Source organism: Teleopsis dalmanni, chromosome 2, assembly GCF_002237135.1.
Source record: "Teleopsis dalmanni isolate 2A chromosome 2, ASM223713v2, whole genome shotgun sequence".
In the NCBI taxonomy this organism is placed as follows: Eukaryota; Metazoa; Arthropoda; class Insecta; order Diptera; family Diopsidae; genus Teleopsis; species Teleopsis dalmanni.
The window spans coordinates 429,036-453,426 of record NC_051847.1 but is presented as its reverse complement, the minus strand read 5'-3'; the positions used below and the strand labels follow the sequence as shown (position 1 = coordinate 453,426).

General features: G+C 29.7%; 1 protein-coding gene across 14 annotated transcripts in view; it reads right to left on the bottom strand.

Annotated features, from left to right (window-relative positions):
- Positions 1-19,229, bottom strand: part of LOC119685028 (ryanodine receptor) — a 47,657-nt gene extending 28,428 nt beyond the window's left edge. For 9 of the 14 annotated variants that reach the window (XM_038099203.1, XM_038099204.1, XM_038099208.1 and 6 more), the window contains exon 1: positions 8,334-8,387. In XM_038099203.1, the coding sequence (XP_037955131.1) occupies positions 8,334-8,387 (54 nt within the window). Of the gene's footprint in view, positions 1-8,333; positions 8,608-19,214 lie in introns of those variants that run through there. The other 5 variants (XM_038099212.1, XM_038099201.1, XM_038099209.1 and 2 more) reach the window with 1 other exon arrangement.
- Positions 19,230-24,391: the final 5,162 nt, after the last annotated feature.

Genomic DNA, 24,391 nt, shown 5'->3' with positions numbered 1-24,391 from the left:
AAAGCAATGAACAAGATGGCTGTAGCTCAAGATGGTTCTCATCAAAAGTGACTGCCACAAATCAAATCAAATTCTCCTTGATTAAATTTTGGCAGGTACGCGACAATGTATAAAAATACTCAAAGTCAGATATGCCTCCAACCAAAGAAAGTAACGGAAGCAATGGAAAGGAAGTAAATAAAATTCAGCAGTAAAATTATTCACGCTTCAGCTAAATTCCTCATGTTATACATTTTTATGTCACATTCTTGCAATTGGCATTTTATTTTTATGTAGTTAAGACAAATTGACGTGCAAATAAAAAGCAAAAAGCTCCCACGTCGCTATGTCTACAAATGACTATACAACGATGAAGACAACGGCGCACTATACACCTGGGCCATATAACATTTTGCTTCATATGCCATGGTTCCCCCATCTGCAATCTCACCTGGTTTAAGACATTGTACACTTTTATTTCGCCTGTCACCCATCTTTCACTTAATACCGCTCTGCTTAGTGTTTGCATTTTGCATTCTGTGCTGATTTACATTAAGACCGAAAAGTTTTCGGAAATTCTCATTTAAAATTCGCGCGCTGTATATTTTTCGATATTTTAAGTTTATGTAGTTTGGCAGCACTGTCCTTAATTACTATGCCAAAAATGAGCGCGATCTGTCAGACAGTTCGTTTACGGCAGCTGTTGAAACCAGTTCACCTCAGTAGGGCGTTGCGAAAAAAACAATGGAAAAAAATATTGAACAAAGAGTTTGCATCAAATTTTGTGTTTCGAACGAAATTTCGTGTGCAGAATCGTTGCGAATGCTACAAAAGGCTTATGGGGAATCAGTTTTATCGAAAACTCAAGTTTATGAGTGGTACAAAGCCTTCCAGGACGGTCGTACGACCGTCGAAGACATTTCGCAACGCACTACTGAGGTGAACTGGTTTCAACAGCTGCCGTAAACGAACTGTCTGACAGATCGAGCTCATTTTTGGCATAGTAATTAAGGACAGTGCTGCCAAACTACATAAACTTAAAATATCGAAAAATATACAGCGCGCGAATTTTAAATGAGAATTTCCGAAAACTTTTCAGTCTTAATGTAAGTTGGCGTTGGCGTTTGCGTTTGCCTTTTGCTTGTATCCTTGGCAGAAATGCTACAAGTTGTTTACCTTCACGATTTAAGTTCCTTATCGAATTTGCGTCCTGCGGCTGCCCCAGGTTGGTAGCACACAATCAGATTTTGTAACGGAGATGTATCGTTATCTCCGCACTGTCCTGTACAAACACGCCAATACAAACACAATCTCCGTACACACATATATACACAGATTCATATGCAGACATTTTTATTTGCGCGTCTGCAGATTGTTGAAACGTAACATTAAATTTTTAAGCCTTGATTTTTATTGTTGCGCATCCTTGCTGTACTTGGTTTATTTGGTTTATATGCTGTGTTTGCTATATTAAAAGAAATTATTTGACAATAAACGTAATAAAAAATTTTTATTACATTCTGTGTGCAAATTGCTCTGCTCTAATAATTTCTACATATTTTATATTGCCATATTCCTTATAAAAGCTGTAAATATGCTAATAAATTGGCTCAACCCATAAAGAGGAAGTGTTAAGGACTGACACATAAAAATACAGTACGGCTTTTCACTTCTTTCCGTGCATGACTGCAACTCACTTCCTTTTGTGATTCTATTTTTATAAAAATTTAAGAAACATTTTTTATTACAGAGAAAATAAAATTGAAATAAATTGAATTCCTAATATCTAATATTCCTGCTTCTCTTAGTTTTTAATTATAGACCTTTCAACTGTACGTGATAAGGAAATCTTATAAAAGTTATCCGAAACAGTCAATTTATAAGACACAAACATAATAATAATTATTAAAAGAGATTGAATTAGATATGTTTTAAGAAATTATAGATTAATATCCAAATCATAAACATAAAAGTTGTTAATGATGATATTATACGTATAGTTATTATAAAACAGTCTACCATATTGTCTAAGACGTCATTTAAAACCATTTAAATACTTTTTCTTGCTACGAGTATTGTCTTCATTGTTTTCAAACGGTAATATACCTTTTCAACGATGTTAATTACGCTCTTACAGTCAAATTTATTGAGCATTTATGAGCAACTGTTATATTTGTGTTCTTCCATTATCATTTAATATAAGCCCCCAAAAGCGAAAGCAGCGAACTCAAAAAAATAAAAATATGCATAACATAATTTTTCTAAAACAAACACTACAGAATTTTAAGTACATGATTACGTTTCTATAATTTGTAGAAAAGTGCTTTCGTTTGTTGTCTTCTGAGAAACAACAAAAAATTTGAAGTTTGAATAATGACGCTTAATGCAGTATTTGGCACTCTTAGGCAAAGAGTCTTAGCCAACTAAGACTTAGACTAAAAGTTCTACGCCTGCCACTTGCAGTCCATACTTTTGTCTACGGATTAATAAATCAATGTTATTTTTAAAGACCACTGATGGTAGAAATTTCGCAACACTCGAAACAGCTGCATGGTCAATCAAAAAATTTAATTAATTAAATATGATAACATTTTGTTATAATTCATAAATGTTTCAACTTTTATAAATAAAGATTAATTGTAATAATTAATTTGATATCACAAAACTAGAAAATATTACTTTTACTTTGGTTTAGTGAAAAGCCATTCAGAGATGGAAATTCTTGGGTATTTTTCATTTGTTCCATGAATATTCGAAATGAAATCTGAGTACTGCTTATATAATGAAATTTATTATTAGTTTATATTACTATTGGTGTCTATCATAATTCTTATGCAAATTTCATTTCCTATTATAATAATATTCTTAATTTTCTCATATATTTAATAATTAAAAATAATCAAATTAGTACTTTTTCTACTGTAGATTAACAACTGTAGTAACCTTTGGGACAAATAATCGTATACACATACACACTTATGCAATGACATATACATTGCAAAGATATGTTGCCTTTTGTTAGCAAAGAAAAGTGGACGTAATTGATAATAAATGACATCGTTGTCTGGGCTATTATTTCAGAGAATATAAAATGTACCATAAATACGGAGATGCCTGAAGAGAAATTGTGTATCGAAAGGAGCCCTATTCACATAGAAGCAGTTCTTTCTATTATGAAATGGCAACATTTAGATGAAGCTATTCCTTTGCTGTATTGCGAAAGTCTTTCATCGCTTTACGAAGCATTTGAATCTGGTTAATTCTTGCGTCAACCTACAGAGTTCGCAGGACATGCTTCATTTAATAAATTTAATAAAAAGCGACACAACTTGTCGCTTCTATAATAGCAGACGACCGCTTTAAAAAATTATGAAGAAGCATCAAGCCCTTCATAGGAGTTTAACCATGCCAATATAAAAGATATCAAACATCTGTATATTCAGTATATTTTGTATACAAATGTCTACAGCCTTTTTAGTGCTGAAATAATAAATAAAAATTCAATTTATTTGGTCGTTGAGCCTCAATATCGTTTGTTTATTTGTTTATATTTCATCTTTGCTGGAGGATTTTGAATAATGCGAATATAAGGAACATAAATGTTATATTTAGTCACTTCGCAAGACGAGTTTACTTAAGACTAACTTTATTTTTAAAATCAATTCTTAAAACTAATACAATATTAATGTATAGAGCTTTTAAAGATTAATATAATATTAATGTATAGAGCTTTTAAAGAGAGCTCTATATACTTCGTTATAATAGTTATAACAATAAAAATCCTTTGAATATCGTTTGGTGCATATTTCAAGGTTGTAAGAATTTTATGTTTTTATTTATTTTTCAATTTATTATATAGGAAATACTTGACTAAAATACACTGAAAATTCTGATAGTTATTGCAGTAAGACAGCAGCTTCAAATTAACTTGAGTTAAGGAAAATAAAAAAAAATAAACATAGAAAAAATTCAACGGTTCGTATTCATTTTGTATTTAAAACAAACAAAAAACTATAACAAAAAATGAATGAAAATTGTTTTAACATAGCTCAGCGGGTTCGGTCAACAATTGCGGTTTGGTCACAAAAGGTTTAAAATAAAATTATTTAAACAATTTGCAAACATTTTAATTAAACATTAAAATGTTGACATAGGCAAAATAATTTTAGCGATTTTTAAAGCATTTCACTTCGTCGCCGTTGACGTTGGTGCAAATTTTGTGATGTGAACTATTAAAATGCAATTACCGCACTTTGAACTTGTGCCACTGATAATATCATTCATTTGAATTTTGAATTGAAGTGTTTTCGAAGTGACTACAACTCGATTAACATGCATTTTTCATTTGTTTCGAGTTTGAAGTGCTTCCACTTTAAATACTTAACCCAGCTGAAGTTGGATTCGGGTCGGGCCAATTGGGCTGGGTACTTAATTCATTTTCAAACAAAATAGGTACACAATAATTCAATTAATTGGATAAATTTTTTTATTAAATTGTGCAATGTCTAAGCTATCACGACTTTAATAATTTTAAGCTATCTGAATCAAATGTTTTTTATTTATTAAATTATTTCTTCAGCACTTTTGTACGAAAAATAATCTCTCGCCAACAGCTTATAGCTTGTTAAAACATAATTTTATATAATTGATCGATATTTATGTTGAAAAAATGTATGTAAGGTTACTGAGCTCAAAAGGATACAAATTAATATTTGATTTACCTCACAGCGTATATGAACTCAACTCAACGGCACATATGAGTAATATTTTTCTTATGAAACTATCAGGTAATGGGAATGAATATTGAAAATATGATTTTATTACTTTTGAAGTATAAGTAATTTAACTTTTGTATCAAGAAATCCAATAAATGCACAAAATGTACAAAATTCACAAAATGTTAAACATTAAAAACTTTAGTCCAATGAAACAAGCAGGAGATATGTGTTTGGTTTCTGCGGGCGGAGTTGCCACAGTTTCAGGATAAATCAATCAAGTTCCAGGCAGCAATTCTGTTTTATTGAGTTGTACATAAAAACATTTAACCATAAATGCATTTAAATATTTCTGTATAACTTCTGCTTACTCAAGTCAAATGTGAGCAAAACAGTCACTGCTAAATGTGTAGTACCTTCAACTTTTTATCTATGAGGTCTCGTTAGAATCTCCACAATTTTAAAGTTCGTTTAATGACTTTTTTGTATGATTGATGTGTAAATTGGGTGTATATAGAGTGTTGATGTTGGACATTATATATAAACTTGATATTAATATTAATTGTAATGACACTCACGGAAATTGCTGCGTTAAACATGAATGAAGCAGTATGGTTTGCATATCAATATAAAGGGTGTCAAATAGTCCTCTATTTAAAAGAAATCCTTCGGGAGAAAGTCTCTTATATATTTAAAATAGTTTATTCGAATAGTATAAGTCATACATCCATTACAAGCTAATTAAATGGTATTCCATGATTAATATGGTATTGTACTTAATTAGGAACCTAATTTTTTATAAAATCTTTCATTAAGCCTATAAAAAATCTTGTTTATTTCAAGATTTTTGTAAAGTAAAATTTAAATATCGAAAGTTTTGATGATATTCAAACACTAACTCAACATACAAAATAACCACCACTCTAAAAATCTGGTTCATCTTTTTGATTACAAGGACTACCTTTTTTCATCCAATATGAATTTGTCTAATGTAAGCGAATGTCGACTGTGCTTAGAAGAAGCATTTAGTTTTGTTTATTTATTTGTAAGTTAACATTAAAATTAATTTTGAAGTTAACTAAGAATAAGGAACTAGACTGCTAGGTCTTTTGCCCTAATGAAAGAAATAAAAAGTTTGCCTTCTTTGTAATTAGTATTTTCTGCCTTGATCTAGGACTTTGAGATTGCAATTGGTACATTCTAAACGAAAAACATTCTGGCGAATGAACGAAATCCCTGTCATTCGGTAAAGCGATATAGCTCTCTGACAAAATTTCTTTTAGGATCATAAGATGTTGCTCTTCAGAATTTAGATCGCTATAGATATTCTGTTGTGCTTTAATTGCTTTAATTAAAAACTGCTTTGTTTTCAAATTTCCTAAAGAAGGTAGAAATAAAAAAGGAGAAACTAAATAAGAAGAATTTAATAAAAATGATTTCTTGTGCGTTTAAACACAGAATTATTATTATGAGATTATTTAAAAACTCTCAAAACAAATGATATTACACACATGGCATATTTATTTACAGATGAATAATAGATAATAATACTAATTTAATAACTAGTAATTTATAATTCATCTAATAGACTATAGATTATTAATTAAACGAAACCAAAATGTTATGAAGTCGTAGTCTATAAAAATAAGGAAAACCCTGAAATTATCCAATAACGCTTAATGGGTCGGTCAAAGGGAAATTGCTTTTATTGATAATGTTATTGCGAGGCGGAATAAAAGTTCGATTGCCATCCATAAATGTTGAGCACGCATACAATTAGCGACAAATTCAACTGCTTACATCCGAAGAGGACAATAAGGCAGCATGTGTGGAAGCGAAATTGATGTTCGTTTGTGTTTTATTTAGTAATGAAGAAAATTTAGCTGCACAAGTAACAAATTCCTACAAAACACATCAACAAGATGTACACTTTCGAATAAGAGATCCTTCTGGTAAAAGTACAAGTATAACACGACTTACCTCAGTAAAGGATGGAATACAAGAGTCAACTTAATCGACTTAGACAACCTGACGCAAGTGTAGCTATAAAAAAGTTCGCAACATGAAGATAATAATAAAATCAGATGACCATGGCAACAATACCAATAACGCATACATTAGCAATTGTTGCCAAAGGGAATTCGAAAACACAATTATCCTTGTTAAGCAGAACATAACGAAAGCGCTCAAAGGAGATGACAGCATTAAAAATTCAAAACATGTCAAAAAGCGCTTAAGGATTCTTTTCTGCACAATTACGTGTGCTAACGTTTAATAAATGCATAAGCAAAAACATTGATAAAAACTCATTGCCATTAAAATAATACTGAAATGTAAGTGGCAAATTCTGTATTCGATATAGGTCACGCCTCAATATTTAAGTACAAAACGTAAATAAACATTCAAAAGCACTATTTCAGAAATTTTCATTTTTATACTTCACAAATTCTTAACTTTAGACGAAATCCTACGGTTTATAAAATATTTATATTTGTTGTGACGAAGCCAAGGGATAAGACTATTACAATAAATAAATTATATTTGGAATTAATCTGTTCATTTATTAGAATATGCAATGCCCGAATTCCCTCTCAGTATGTTGCAAACATTTTGACCAACTTAATATACCATTTTTCAACGTTGTATGTATTAAGTGTAATTGGTAGATAAAAAATGTAATCTTAAATGCAATGACCATTATTTTTAAAATTGTTTTTAAAATATGATAGATAAAATTCAGATCTAATATTAAAATAATTTTTATAGCAAAATATTATTTGTACATATGGATAAATAAATAAAAATAATGTATCTATGAGAATTGAAGTAGTGAATTTTTGTAGCGTTTACTATACAAACACTAAAATTATATCATTTTTGATAAAATATATCAACAATTATAAAAAAATGAAGAAAACGTCCTTTTTTAGCTTTGAACTGCCAAACTCAGTAGCAAACAATGGACTTCGTTTCTTTCAAATATATGACATACATGAGCTTAGTAAGTCTTTTGACATTTCTAAAATAAAAGTTTTTGTCCTTAACAACTTCTTCAGTGAAAACCACAAAATTATGACTTGAAAAGTGCTAAAATGTCACTTGAAGAAAGTGGTGGTACTATATTCTGTAGAAGTTTTGCCATAACATATAAGGTACTAGTAGCTTCATAAATATATTTTAAGACATAAATATAGATATCGCTATGAAAATTGGTTAAGGAACTGTAATTTAAAAAGTATTACAGTCTTCTGTATAAAAAAATTTGATTAAAACGCACATTTCCAACCTCCTTATTAGTATTAAGCAAAGTTGAATTTTGAAAATATTTTTTTAATATTTTTTTAATATTAAAAAACCTCTTTTTTCTAAATTATTCTTATTTGAATTTTTGTAAATAAATAAAATAAAAGTTTTTCGGGCTAAAAATAGAAAAGTAGTGAATTACAACAACTAAAATTTATTTTTTATATTATTTTAATTAATTGAATTTTTGAGTATAGCCAAGTCCCCATCATCAGTGGTCTTGGAAATATATCTTGTATTTAATTATTCGCAAATAGTTTTTTGAGACTGTAAGTATCAGGAATCAAACTCCTGTTTTTAATAATAAACTTATATAAAATCTAAAGCATTACCTACCGTTCTTAAGAATGAAACATCGTCCTGCTCCGATCCTCCTTCCGTTTCGGCCATATCCGTGCAGAACTCACTTTAGCCGGAAATATTAAAATGAAAAAACTTAAGCTCTCAAGTTTGTTGGAATTTTCAACATCGACGATGCAATTAAACAAAAATTTTCAAAAACAACTAAAACTGACTGCGACCAGAACGCAGCGAGTTAGTTCACGTCGTATTATTTTTCTTGGCACCAAGTTTCCGTTAAGTCGGGTCAAAAATATTTAACTATAAAAAACTGATTTGAAAAAAAAAATCGATTTACATTAATGATCCACTATTTCTATTATTTAAGTTTATTTAATAATTTTTGTATAAAAATTTTATCTTTCATGTATTTTTATATGTTTGGTACATAGTTTCCCTTTTGTTTTTGCAAATTATTTAGAATACCAAACAGTTTGAAAGTCACTGCCCACTTGTCGTTTTACGTTTCCTATCAACCAATGAGCAAAATGTTACATATTGTATAACAGCAAAAAGCTCTTATTTTCATTGCTCTTAAATTTAATTCTTGCGCAAACAACACCTAAAATATTAGGTGCTCTCCACATTTTTGTTTTGCTTCAACATTCGCAAGTTCAGCTGATTTTTGCGAATGTTTAGACAGTTTTATACTCTTCTTAGCGTCACGTGCTCTCGTGCCTCTCACATTTAATAAGTTTCTTTTTGAAAAATATTCATTGGAAAATGTCACCTCTTTCTCAAACTGCAGCAATTTTCTGCTTTTACGTTGGCGCCGGCACGACTTTGCCATCGTGTGAGTGAACTTTCTTTCGGGCATTGAGAAAATTTTCTATTGAATAAAATTTTTAAAAAAATTTTTCTCTAAAAACTTGGCTAGTGGCCAATTTAAATATTTTTGGGTCTGTGTATATTTATTTCATAATGAGCTATTTTGACATAATTGATTGAATTAACTGAAACATGTCTGAAAGCTGAGTTCTTGGCCTTAGTACTCTGCTTTTAGTTCTTCCTATGCATTTGACTGATGAAAAAGATGATTTGTGTACTTCTTCGTCCTCCACAAGGACATTAAAGTTAACTATTCAATGTTAAATAATATATTAAAAATGTTCCGAAACTCTTTTATTCTGTACGTGAATAAAGTACACATTAGCGTTTTTAAATTAAAAATAATGGAACTACAATTCCCTGGTTAAGGTATCAGACTTAATTTAATTTATTTTAATCGTATAAGCTTGAAAGCTTTAACACTCATAGATTAAATTATGTGTAAAAGAATAATCTGACTTTATTAGAATGGGAAAGTAGCGGAGCTTGAATAACTTAAGAAGGAGAAGGTCCTTCCGATGTGGAAGCTATATCTGAATTCAGCTTAACATTAACTTATTTCACTATATATTGTGAAATAAATTTAACATTAATTTAATAATTAATTTTAATAATTATGGTTTGAAAAAATTTGAATTTGTTCTATTGGTTTTTTATGTGCTTGCTTTGTAAAATCTAGTATATTATTTTCTGTATCGCATTGTGTGGATACGAGGTGTCTTAAGTGAACCACAGTAGTTTTATTGGGTAATTAAAGCGTTTCTTCAGTAATATTTTCTTTGTCAAGTAATATTATTCGAAAGCAAAAAACCATAAAAGCAGAATCCTGCATCTGTTATATAGAATAGTCAATAACATTTGTTAAATCGAGATTTCGTTATGTTGGACATTCATTATACTTTATAAAATAATTAAGATATGTAATGATTAAATAATATTCAAAGCAATTATCTTTGAATTCTTCAAATTTTAGTCGATTTGGTTTATGCAACCAAAATGTATATATGTGAGTATCTTTAAGTTCGGTATGCATAAATATCGTACGATTATTGTTACATTTTTCTATTTGATTTCACACAACTCGATTAAAAAGTTTTCAATTTAATTTGGGTTTTAAACATCTTCAGGCGGTGGAATTGTAAACTGATCATTTATCTTTGAATTTGGTTCGCTTTACAGTGGAATGAGTCCGTTCATTTGCAGTTCATATGAATACAACTACGATTATTATTCTGAACAAAAATTGAAAAATGAAAATATATTAATATATTAAATGAAAAATGTACATTTTATGTATTTTGTACAAATTACGACAATTGGAATTGTCACCAATTGCTTGAAGCAATCAATTTACGATAAATTAATTAGAAAATTGTAGATTAAATTATAAATTGAATAGTAAAAAGTGAAAAAAGTTGTCATTTAATACGTTTTTATATATTTATAAATACTGATTAGCGATTAACTAAAAGCTTCTAATACTATTTTCCCCAAAAATAATATTAAAACTATAGGTCTGTTATAGTAATTTATAGGATTTTCTAAAATATAATTTAATAAGCTATAAGCAACTTTAATTTAAATTTTTCCAGTATGTGTACGGGTTGCAACCAACCAGCGGAATGAGTATTTTGTCGATACTATAACCTACTATAACCGCTTAAATTGTAAAGAAATTTAATTACTTAAGATCTAAACAAGACTTGTGAAGCAAGTGTTGAACTTGTGAAAAAAGTCATATGAGTACGAAGACCAAAACTGAAATAACTATTTTTTTTAATAATAAAATCTTCTCTTCTGATATTTTTTTTAAAATTCCTTTTAAAAAATTTTCTTCCCAAATTTTTTTGTAATTCTTTCTGATTTTCCTGATTCTTTTCTACTACTTTTGTTGTATTGTATTGAAGAATGTATGCACAACTATAAGTGTAAGTAAATACTACAGTAATATATGGTACGACATATGGTACGAGCAAAGTTAAAGCTGTGTTCATTTTTGGTTATATTACGTGTTTGATGGAGTGATATGGAAATTTGATCTAAAAAGAGATTGTATATGTTTTAGACTTCAGTCATGCCATAAACGATTTAATTAAAATTTAATAATAAATATTGTCTTACTGTTGTATTATACAATAATTACTGTTAATTCATGATAAATAAATTCAGATTCGCTATTTTCTTATATATTATTCCATAAGTCGAATGTAGGACGTCGTCTGAACCTAAAGAACTACGGTTGAAATTTATATAACTGAAAATGAGAATCACTAAAATTGAATTTAGTGAAAATAATTTTTTATCCACTACTAGAGCACAGGAGAAAAGGAGTTGGAAACGTGAAAACCATTTAGCTTTGTTTTGGGATACACGATAAGCAAAAGTATTTGTATTTGAATTTTAGTAGTAATTGATTTTAATAATTTATTAAAATTGTCAAAAAAATAAGGTATCTCGATAAATTTTTCCGTACTAGAAGAGACATTTTGATATGGTATGTAACAAATTTATTTTTAACATTTCTTGACATGTTGGTAACATTAACAATAGTGCTTAACACAACGCTAAACGTGTCTGGATCAGAATCACAGCATCTGCTAAGGTTCAACAAAAGAATATGTAGTAGTCAACTGAGCAGTCAGAGCTGGCAAGTATTTATCATTGCTAACAACAACAATTGTCAAGGTACGTCAAGGTTGTCGTTGTCAAGTACTGTTGGACGCACATCCGCTTTCACAAATACAACTCCATGTATTGCAACATTTTTGTATATGAAACTTCATGTGAAAGCACACAAGCAAAGCCAAATTGGTATTTGTATCTGGGTAGCACTTAAAAAACTACAAAAAAACTACGGAATATTTGCAACAGTTTAAGCTGTAAATTGGAAATTCGTTGCGTTTACAGAGTCAAGTCACTTTTTACTGTATTTTTCCAAACAAAAGCAAATAGAAAAACAAGTTTTTGTACTGTTAAATGACTTTGAACTGGTTTTGGGGCTGTTGCACTTGACTTTCCTTTACTGTGTGTGTGTATAAATACATATATGTGTATAAATTTGTGTATATATGCTTGCTTTTTTGTAGTAGTTGTTGCCTGTTTTAAATGGTTTTGCGCTTTAGTTGATTCTCGGTGTTGTGAAAATCTGGTACAGCTTTTTAAATCGTTTATTTTTTTTAACAATTTTAAAAAGGCTGATACACAAAAATCTGACATAAGACCCACATCAGTAGTGACGTTCAATACTACCAGTTCAATGCAAAAAAGGATATGTCTTATTTTTCAATACAATAAGACTTTTATGCATTTTATTGGAACGGGAAGAAGGGCTCGACGGCGGTGCTTCGATTTTTATTGCAGTTCAATGTGGTGCTTGAACGGTGGCAGCTAACGTTGCTCCTGTTGTTGCAAATTACTGTTTCCCCATTTCAACCACTGCAATCAAATGCTACAGAGCAGTCATTCGTACACAAAACCAATGTCTGCTCTGCCTAGTCGGGTGCTCAGGCTATTGTGTAAGTGCTTTCTGTGCATGTTGATTTTATTGTTGAATCCATTGTTAGTAATTTTGATGTAGTTTTATTTGTTGAACTAAAACCACTCAACACTTGAGTTAACACAACAAATATTGTTTTCACAAGTGCAGCAAGAATACTTTTTATGTCCTTCCAACATGCACCACACTCTTGAAAACATGATTACAATAGTACATGTCGCCTTATGTACAAATCGAGAGCCGGCTCTCGACTAGGCAATATTACTACATGTCCACTTACACCTTCGCAATGGCCTACATTACCGTATGAAATTTGAAAAAAAGTGCTAAACAAAAGCACAAGACAATATTAAGTCATGAAATATTGGATCGAACGTAAAATTCGTTTTGGTGTCAAAACTGTGCAGTAAAGTTCAAATTTTTTTATTTTATTTCCAGTGCTTGTCCTTTTTTTGATGGTTTCTGAATTATTTCCATTTTAGATAACTTACGGACAATAATATAGTTTGATTGTTTTGTTCTAGGCAATGCTCGTTTGTCGTTCCTTCTCAAACTAAAGGTGAAATAAACTATTTAGTGGAACAGAAAAATAGGTTGTGCCCATAGAAATTTGTTAAAGCATAAAATTCAATATCGTAACGGAACCAAAAGTATTGTTTACTTTAAATTCTTTATTCGTAGTGGTTGACAACAAAGAATATAAGATTTACTCTATGGAAGTAAGTTTTCAAATTGATATAATAAAAATTGGAAATGAATGTAACACTCTCTACAACAGAGTTTCTCAACCACTGGTTCACCAACCGATTGGACTTTCGAATGCGCTTTACGTATGTATTATGGAAAATTATTGGCACCGGCTCTTGCAAAACACATACAATTAATTTCTGGTTCGCAATAGGTATTGGGTTATATTCGTCTAATTCTCAATGAGTAATATTGAGCAATAAAACATAACAATTTCAGTTTTCTATAGATATATCTCTCATATCATTATATGCAACACTTTTGATACTATTGAAATAAATTATATCTAAATAAAGTGTAAGAAGCAAATACACCAGGACATTGGATTAAAATAAGTGTGTTTGAAACTACAAAATTTATGTAAATAGTTTTGTTTGTTAAAATGAATTTTAAACTCAAACTTAAATCGGTAATTACGTGCGAAAATGTTTCGGGACTTACACTAAGTAGTCGAAATAGTTTACCTGTACCTAATTCTAAATCCTTTAATGCTAGTTAAATTTAAATAATCTCATTTCGATTTCCGCTTAAACATATTTTTTAATTGTGTTATTTGTGTGCTGATTCGTTTAATATTGTTAATATTTTGGTGCCTGAATTTAATAAACTAATTAAAATGCGATTTTTAAGTTATTTAGTTTAGAAGCTTAGTCGACATTGTTTCCGCACGCAAGAATGTGTTGTGGTTTTCACATTCGAATTTTGAAAATTAGGCAAAATATTAAATAATTAGAAGCATTTAAATATTTGCTCTTGTGCTAATTTGCAAAATACATTTTAAAGTGAAATTATAGTTTCGACAATGGCAATAATACTAACTGAACAAATAGATTTGCATATTTGGACTGCATGTAGAAGTGGTCAGAATGTGATTAATAATATTCAATAAATGCCTGAATATTAATTGAAATACATTCATTGCACTTGTGAATGCTTACACGCATTCCAGGCAAGTGAAAGAGCAGCGTAATGACATTTACTGGTGTCGGCAGTTTCCTTGTTTGCAAGACATAACAACTTGTATTTTGGGTTTAACTGTAGATAAAATATCAAACACTTGTTTCCGGTTACATTAGTGCTACACATTGGACTCAGAACTTGCTATTTGAACATAATATAAACTTTCTTATATGTGCAAAACTTGTGAATATCACAAAGTAGTAAAGACGGCAAAAATATCTAAGAGATAACTTGCAAAAGGAAGTGATATTATTGTTAATAATGAGAAAAAAAGATTGTGTATCCAAGATTTGTTCCGCATGAGTGTATTTCTCGAGATATTTCACTGTACTTTATAGTAAATCTGTTGATTATCGTGCTTTACAAATGCACTTTTTCTGAACCATTATAACATCCATTGTAACGTAATACTCATAAATAACGCAATGCAATAAAATATACCATCTTAATCGGTTAATCTATATCCGTTGTATATACCATATATTATACAATCTACATCAATGAACCATTATAACGTCCATTGTAACGTAATACTCATAAATAACGCAATGTATTAAAATATACCATCTTAATCGATTAATCTATATCCGTTGTGTATATATTATACAATCTACATCAATTTTGTTCGATCTAGCTTGTAAAGTTTTTGTAGTCAGGTAGTTAACGATTAGCTTCGTCGATTTGTACAATCATATTTTTTTTGTTTTATTTGTATAAGTAATTTATAATATTAAAATGCATGGAACTCTATCAACAGAAAAAACTTTTGAAAATAGAAGTCGGTTTTGCCAATTGTAGCTTACATTGACGTACTATGGATTTATCCATGAACACCCGTTCTTGTGTGGTGCTGCGTGCCTTCAAGAGCAGCAGTAAGTGTTATTGGTGAGCTACGTATAATTATGTTTTGTGTTATTACCAAGCACGTGTGCAATTATTCTTTGGCGTTAATTATTCAAATTCAAAATCATAATAGAAGTAAATTAGTAATCTTCAAGTAGCAATGCGTAACAAATCGTGGAGGATACCAACGTCGTCTTGAATTTTGAAGGAAATTGTGGGCAAAGCAATATTTGCTTTAATTTAACTTACAAACGCAGTTGGCTTGTGGAAAGATTGATTTCATTTAAGGCAAACTATATATGTTGCACTGGCTTAACACTGGCTTTATTGAGAAGTGAGACAACAAAACTTGAAATAAAAATTTTTACTTCTTTGATGAATACATGACCATAATATTCATTATTTTTATACTATAATTTTGATCATATCTCACCAATGAAAGAATCAAAATTGCAGAATTACACGTTGATTGCTCTCATGTTATCTGGTATACGCCTGTCGTCGATTTCACTTATTCTCACAAAAGCTATCGACTAGGCTTTCGCACAAAAGGCAGCACACAGATAACACAAAGTAGTTAACTTGAATGAAGTCAACTTGCATATATATTTTATTGCCTAACATATGAGTATGTATTGTTTGCTTTAGTGTGCCTTTTGTTCTAACTTGTAATTTTCCCCTTCAGAGTAGGTCCTTGGGTGAAGTTTCACACCTGTGGAAATCTGTTCTGTGTGCCAAAGTGTTTGCTTATGTAGGAATTAGTGATTAAATTTGTACACACTTTCATGGCTTTGTCTTTATTGTTTTTATGCGTAAGTAGACACAAGTAGGCTTCATACAATTTAATCCTGTGTTATCAGTAAATATGACAAACAACACTTGAGTCCTTGTATTGCTGTTTGCACTTCTGTAACTATTGATCGAAGTTTAATGCAATCAGCACCTTAATTAGAAAAATATGCGAGAGTAGAGCACAGAAGATTAATACAACTGTGCAAATGTTGAAGAATCTTAAACAATATACAAATATACAATATTTGTAAATTTTCATAATTGGACACTATTAAGACATTAAGACATATTGTATTGTTTAATATGACTTTTTACGAAGCAACGAGGTTATATGTTTTTGTCAGTATTAGAAGATAGGTATACCTAATACCTGATGCGTGAATAAAATGTATATTAAATAAATGGTTTTCTAAATGTGCTCTATAGAATAATAATATTTACCGCAAACTAAAACATTCACAGCATTGCTTTTGAAAACTCATAACAAAAATTCAATTATATTAAAATAAATTCATCCCATTTTATAGGTGTTCGCCAACAATCGGCTTCGAGCTATGAATCATATCACAAAGATATTGTATTTGGCAAAATGCCTTTATAATTTAATAATTCTCTTTTTAGCTAAACATTTGCATTGTTGAGGTTGTATCTGTGCTGCTTCTGAGTTCTCAAGTAGTGACAAATTCATTATGTCACCAGTAAAAGGATGCATTTTGAATGCAATAAATCATAGCTGAACCCAGCCAAGGATATTAATTCATTGGACGTGATCATGTAATGAAAAGAAAGAAATGTTTGCAAATTCAGATCCTCTACTCTAGCACTATAAAATGATTTCAAAATTTTTGTATTTTACGTATTTAGCAATTAAGAAATGGTACACCTATCTCACATGGGGACTACCATTTTGTATTCGGTTGAATTAAATTTATTTAAGTTAAATTTAAAAAATTGATAATGAAGTTTTACTTAACATACAAGTCATTTTCAGATATAAAGACATAGAAATAATTAAGAAATTTAATAATCAACATTTATCGAAATATTTCAATGTGGCCTTTCTGAGAATCGCTTATGGCCTTATGATACTAAATAAATCACTGCAGACATGACGGAAATTATATTTTGTTTGTTTGTTGATATAGTTAACATTAATACCTATTCTTCTGCTCCCTGTTTATTCAATCCAGTTCGTTACTCAATGCAGTTATTAATAACATAATTCATTTAAATAGAAATTAATATTTGCTTTGAAAAGAAATATATCAAGAATATTATTAGAAAACTAATTCCCTTTGGGGTGGTGTTTCCCACATTGGAAAATACTGAAATAATCTGATAGAAAAGAAACTTTTGTTTATTAAAATTTCTTCAAATAATAAAAGATAGAATAGTGGAGCAATAACTTATATGTTACACATATACCTATTTTTTTACACATTCAACATTTATTCTTGTGGTAATGGATTGTATATAGTGTTATAATTTTATCTATCCTTAAGCACATGCTTTTCAAACGCTTATTATGTAATATTGTATATTATACTAGTATATAGGTGCCTAACGGATTCTGAATATTTCGCAAATATTTAAAAAATTTTTTTCTTTTCGCTTTAACATTTTGAATGAGCCCCAAAAATATTTATTTTAGGTGTGTATAGGCTGTTTAATTGCACTAGATTGCAGCTATAAACGACTTGAACTGAGCGCTATCTAATGTATTAAACTTAACAGATATAAAAAGTATGCAGTAATGAATTTCACTTGTTTTTTTTTACTTTTACTATGAAATCAATAAGATTTTAAAGTTTTAGGAAATTTACGTAATATATTTAATATCAGTTGAAATTGGAATTAAAACTTTTAAAAGTAATATGAAATACTTTAAAATTTTTTATTATTTAATAATTAACTAATAAATAATTTTTTTTTGGTATTGTAAGAATCATAAAAAATTACATGTGCAAAATCGAAAATTACCTATATTATACCTATATTGTATATTGATACCTATATCTCACAAATTTTTATAATGAATAAAAATCTCTTTATCGTTTAAAACAGCTGAATAAATAAAACTAAATAAATTAAATTTTTATTATAAATAATAAAACACTACTCCTAAATAATGCCAGAAGTAGAGTACATAGTATCTTTTGTATGAAGTTGTGTTAATAAATAAACCTTAGAATTATAGAGATAAACGATTTGCCTGATTTTCATCTGCTTTGCATTTTGTGTCTTTAGAAATGTGTCAACCAAATGGCTACAATATAAAATAAGTGGTATATAAGTACAGGAGCGTTTTTGCTTTATACAGGCCATTTTCATTGCCTATTTTAAAAAAATTTTCCAAAACACTTTATATTTAGTGACTTTCAAACTGTTACGAGAACTGTTTCTCAAGGAGCAGACTTATAAAGCTTTTGCTGTTATCCTTTATGTTTTCATTGGAATTTTACTCTTTATATTCAATTTCTTTTGTCTTTCCCCAACATAAACACAAAACAACTTCAATTTTCTTGTCCTTGAATAAGGATTTTAATAATTAGCACTGATTTGTGTGAGAGGCGGGAATGGCAACAATGAATGTTGCAATGCTGCAGCGTCACAAAAAATCAGTAATCCAGGGTCCGATTTATTGCAAACGCCACAACATTACTTTTTTATAAAATTCGCGCCTGATAACCGTTTTGGCCTTCTATTTTGCACTTCGCCTCTGTATTTTTCTTATTTAACCGAAATTTCACAATTAAGTTTTATATGAATTTTCTTTAAAATTGTATATTTTAGATTTTCAACACAGCCAGCACACTTCGCGTGTTTAAATTTAGCACCGAAAAGCGCCGAACAGTCCCGAAACGGCAACACGAGGCCAAAAATAACATTTGCTATTGCCTGGGCAGCATTAAAGTGTAACGATTTCAAAAAATTTTCAAAATTGCTGTGAAAAAATTGAAAATTTCTTTAATTTTTTAACTGAAATTGCGAAATTTCCGTTGTTTTTCACCAATTTTTACCGGAAAAAATAAGTTACGCATCACAGCATCACGTGGCGCATCGAATGGCAATGTTTTTGTAATGTATTTTCCGCGTATTCCAGGTTTTTCCACTTTACATATATATTTCGCAATGGAACTGAACTTTTTACTTAGTATAAACGCAAATAATTTCAGCCACTTTCTTGGCCCACAGGCAAGCAAACAACTTACTTTTCGTGTCGATATTTCTCTTTAGACTGAATGGAAAGCATACAACGTTGCCGATGGGAGATTTTTATGTGCCAAATGTGCTTGCTTTACGTACTTTACACAAGCTTTTTTGGTTGTGTGCGAGCGATTTTCCGTGTGTTAGTTTCGGATTGGCAATAGCAACCGCAAGTTGTGCTAAGGCTGTATGTAGAGTTCGTACTCGGAACTTGCTTGCTTTTACTACTTGTATTGCCGTGTGCCTTTAATTACTGGATATATGGTAACTGAGAAATTGTTCTCTTACAATTTCACAATACACCATACATACTTGCTATTATTTCATACATATGAATTTATTTTATGAGAACCGAATGAAGTAGAATTATGTACAATCGGCTGCCATCGTGTTGGTTCTAGTGCACTCGTGTTGTTATTTTAAAGTACATTGATCTTTTTCGTGTTATGTATAAATAAAACTTTCAAGTGAACGAATGAACCTCAAACTTTATTTTGTTTCTTAACCCACTAACACACTTCAAATAGCGTACGATTTATAATTTCATTCATAAATCTTTTTTTTTGCATAATGGCGTCTTTAGGTCTCGCCAAATTTTGTACAGCTTCGCACGATGTTCCGCATAAATGTACAATGTTGTTTATAACGTCAACATTGCTTATGTTTTAAGAAGTTGCTCTTTTCGTAATCGCAAAGAGAGCAACTTTGCAAATCGGACTCTGCAAATTTATTTTTGTTTATATGTCAGATTTAAGTGATATCACTTCTGCTGCTCTTTTTATTTAGTATTTTGCCAATTCGTTATTCTTGAGAAAACAATGACCTAACGTTGTTTTTAGGGTTACGATACCAGACTTTTCACACGCTAATTAATAGGAAGAGCTATTATTAGCTATTATCCAATTATCAATTAGTACTCTATTATATGCTGTTGTAATTGCAAGGTATGTATCAACACCTTTATTGCTGTTAATATTACTTCTCAATTACAAACTATATTACCAACTATATAAATTATATTACAAACTATATAAAATTATAAAATTTGTTTTCTTAGTATAAAATTACTTCTGTCAAATTGATTTCTTCAATGTATACTGCGTTATCACCACAATGCTATGTGGAATGTTGGATATTTGAAATGGGATCCTATCGGTGACATGTTTTTGCTAATCGAATTCTTTGATGATATTCCAGTTTTATGAAAGTAAGGTCAGACAGTTGCATGGTACAACAATAATACGAAACAAATGGACGGAATAGACATCTATACTTATTATTTACTATTTATATTACTATCTACTTTAATAAATTTTATACATACAAAAAAAATTTCTATTCAAGCAGTTTATAAGGCAACACCATTGTTATTGCATATTTATTGTTTTTTTTTGCTCATAGTTTTTACATGGTTGAAAAAGCGATAATGTGTTATTGGGAGTGTCAATAATGGCGTCTTTAGGTCTCGCCAAATTTTGTACAGCTTCGCACGATGTTCCGCATAAATGTACAATGTTGTTTATAACGTCAACATTGCTTATGTTTTAAGAAGTTGCTCTTTTCGTAATCGCAAAGAGAGCAACTTTGCAAATCGGACTCTGCAAATTTATTTTTGTTTATATGTCAGATTTAAGTGATATCACTTCTGCTGCTCTTTTTATTTAGTATTTTGCCAATTCGTTATTCTTGAGAAAACAATGACCTAACGTTGTTTTTAGGGTTACGATACCAGACTTTTCACACGCTAATTAATAGGAAGAGCTATTATTAGCTATTATCCAATTATCAATTAGTACTCTATTATATGCTGTTGTAATTGCAAGGTATGTATCAACACCTTTATTGCTGTTAATATTACTTCTCAATTACAAACCAAAGAATCTATAGTACAAAGAAGTGCCACGCTCATACAAACGAAATACCCACTTTATTTTGCTGGTGGATTTATAATAAATCCTCATGCAACAATGTTCGATCGAGTCACAACTGGTATGATGTTCAGTTCAAACTCATTGCAACCCACAATTGTTTTTATACGCCTGTTTCTTTTGCCTTTCTTGTTTTTATTTGTCTATTTAATTAATATACATGGATTAGTAACGAAGTGAATGGTAAAGAAATCCCTCAAATAATTTTTCGATATACTTTGTTGCTTTATCTTCTTGTACTGGAAAGGCCCATATCATAGGAGTAAAGAGTAATAGACTATATTATTTTTTTTATTGCAAAAAATGATGCACTACAAAAACCATTATGTATGTACAAATGTGATATTGGAGACATGAAGTCTACAGTATATTAATATGTATGTTTTTATTGCACATTTGTGCATATATTTTACCTCAAAAGGAACTACTTCTTAATAGTTTGAATTTTTGGTGACTTTTTGTGATTATTTTAAAAAATTTTTTTAAGATTCATATAAAAGTGTTTTAAAAGTATTTTAAAGAAAATAAAAATATTAGAAAAGTAAGAAAAATTATATTGAAAAAATGTATAGAAGTCACTAAAACCACTAATAATGCTTCCTGGTTTGAGGAAGCGCATAAATGCTATTTACAAAGGATTGAAATGTTAAAATTGGAAAAGTCAGAAAAAGGAAAAAATCAGATTTGAGACATAAATAAACTTGTAATGTGTTTTTACACTACAATTCATAACAATATCAAACAGGTAATTTTGTTTCATATGCTATCAAATTCAAAAACTTATCAAACGTACACAATTTTGACTTCGTCACTGAAATGCTGTTTGATCGTTTGAACATTTTACAGCGAACAAACATACAAACATGCGTATAATATAATACAGAGGGTTGCATGTATGATTGAATACGAATGCAGTCGGGATTTTGTCAGCCTTACTCGACTCACATATAGGTTTAAAATGGACATCATACCAGTTGTGACTCGATCGAACATTGTTGCATGAGGTTGGGTGGATTTATTATAAATCCACCAGCAAAATAAAGTGGGTATTTCGTTTGTATGAGCGTGGCACTTCTTTGTACTATAGATTCTTTGTTACAAACTATATTACCAACTATATAAATTATATTACAAACTATATAAAATTATAAAATTTGTTTTCTTAATATAAAATTACTTCTGTCAAATTGATTTCTTCAATGTATACTGCGTTATCACCACAATGTTATGTGGAATGTTGGATATTTGAAATGGGATCCTATCGGTGACATGTTTTTGCTAATCGAATTCTTTGATGATATTCCAGTTTTATGAAAGTAAGGTCAGACAGTTGCATGGTACAACAATAATACGAAACAAATGGACGGAATAGACATCTATACTTATTATTTACTATTTATATTACTATCTACTTTAATAAATTTTATACATACAAAAAAAATTTCTATTCAAGCAGTTTATAAGGCAACACCATTGTTATTGCATATTTATTGTTTTTTTTTGCTCATAGTTTTTACATGGTTGAAAAAGCGATAATGTGTTATTGGGAGTGTCAAATGATTTTCATGTTTATTAGTGCTTTACTTTTATACATTCTTTAGCAGTTGGGAAATGTGTAGAAAATACAAATCATTTGTAGCGTTAAAATAATAATGAAAAAATTGATACAATTTTGATTTGAACATGTCAACTTTTATATTAAAAAAAGTTTATAAAATTTTTGTCATGTTATTGTATACAATCAAAATAAAGAATGCATTTGACTAATTTGAATATTTTTACATTAACATAATATGGAGTCATTCAAATAAAAATGAATGTCGGTTAATAAACCGCCTGCACCTGTAACCGGTTACATTGGTTATCACATTGTCTCATTATGTCGAGACACGCAATCTTTAGGTTTGTCTCCAATGTTTTGTAAACAGCCGAATTAATTTTAATTTTGTCAGTGAACACATAGAGAATAGTTGACTGTTAATGTTATGAAAATATGATGTTTATTTTGACCTTTCATAAATGTAGTTTCATTGAGTTAAGTATTATAAATCTTTTATTATGATACAAGATGAAAAGTTTGTGATAAATTTTTTTTAATCATATGTTACCTGGTTTAAAAGACAGCTAAAACTTTATCAAGAATGTACAACAGTAATTTAATCAGATGCTAAAATTATCCTAGTAGAATTTTTTTTTAAGTAAAAATTTTAGTTGTCGTATTGAATATTTGAATAGTTTAATTTTTGAATTTTGTTAAAGTTCTTAAATTTAAAATATTTCTACTTGAATGTAATTGCTCCAGCACTGAGTTATTAATTTACACACATAAACACAAACATACAACAATTTATGCACTGATAAAATTAGACTAGATAAAGTGGAATTTCGTGGAACATAACTCAAAGTTTGTGGCTCGGTTTTAGGCGCTTCACTTGAATAAATTCTGAACAAAGTTTATCTACAACTTTAAAATAATTCAGAAACATTAAAAGTCATAAAGATGCAGCCTCATGCACATTCTGCAAAACGCAGCCACATTAAATGTACAACAACAATTAAAGCAACAACAATAAATGAAACTAAAACTAAAAAAATTTAAAAACTCAACAACAACAGTTGGCTTTAACTAGCCAACTATGCAACAGCAAACAGGATGAATAGGGCAGTGCGACTATTGAAGTGAAGGGCAGGCAATTGCAAAAAATGCTTGCCGATGAAAAACTTCTGCCACGACTAAAACACTAAAATTATATTAAAACAATTTAAATGAATTTCATAAATAATCATGAACAATAAAGTGCAAATTGCAGACCAAAAACAACAACAACAATGAAAATAACAATAATAAAGCAGATCTGAAAATCGTTTAGGTAAGAGCAAAAAACTTGTTGTTGTTGTTGTTCTTTTCATCTACTTTGTTTATAAAAAAAATTAAATTCTCACTAATTTAAGATAAACTGTACTCTTCATATTATTTGTCAAAATGTGCTGAACTCTATCGACGATTGCACAAAACGAAGCATCATGTCCTGTAGAAATATATAGTATCTTACATCTGCCTAAAAAAAGCTCTACTAATTTGAATTGGAAACTGAAGATGATCATTGAGGTGTTCTAATGTATTTATTTTATATATAAGTCCACCCTCAAATTGTCAGATTTTTTAAAATTATTTTTCACTGATGACATGCTGCTGTATTAGTTAATACGATCGTGTTGGTCGTCTTGATTAGTGAATGCTAAGAATCAGTACT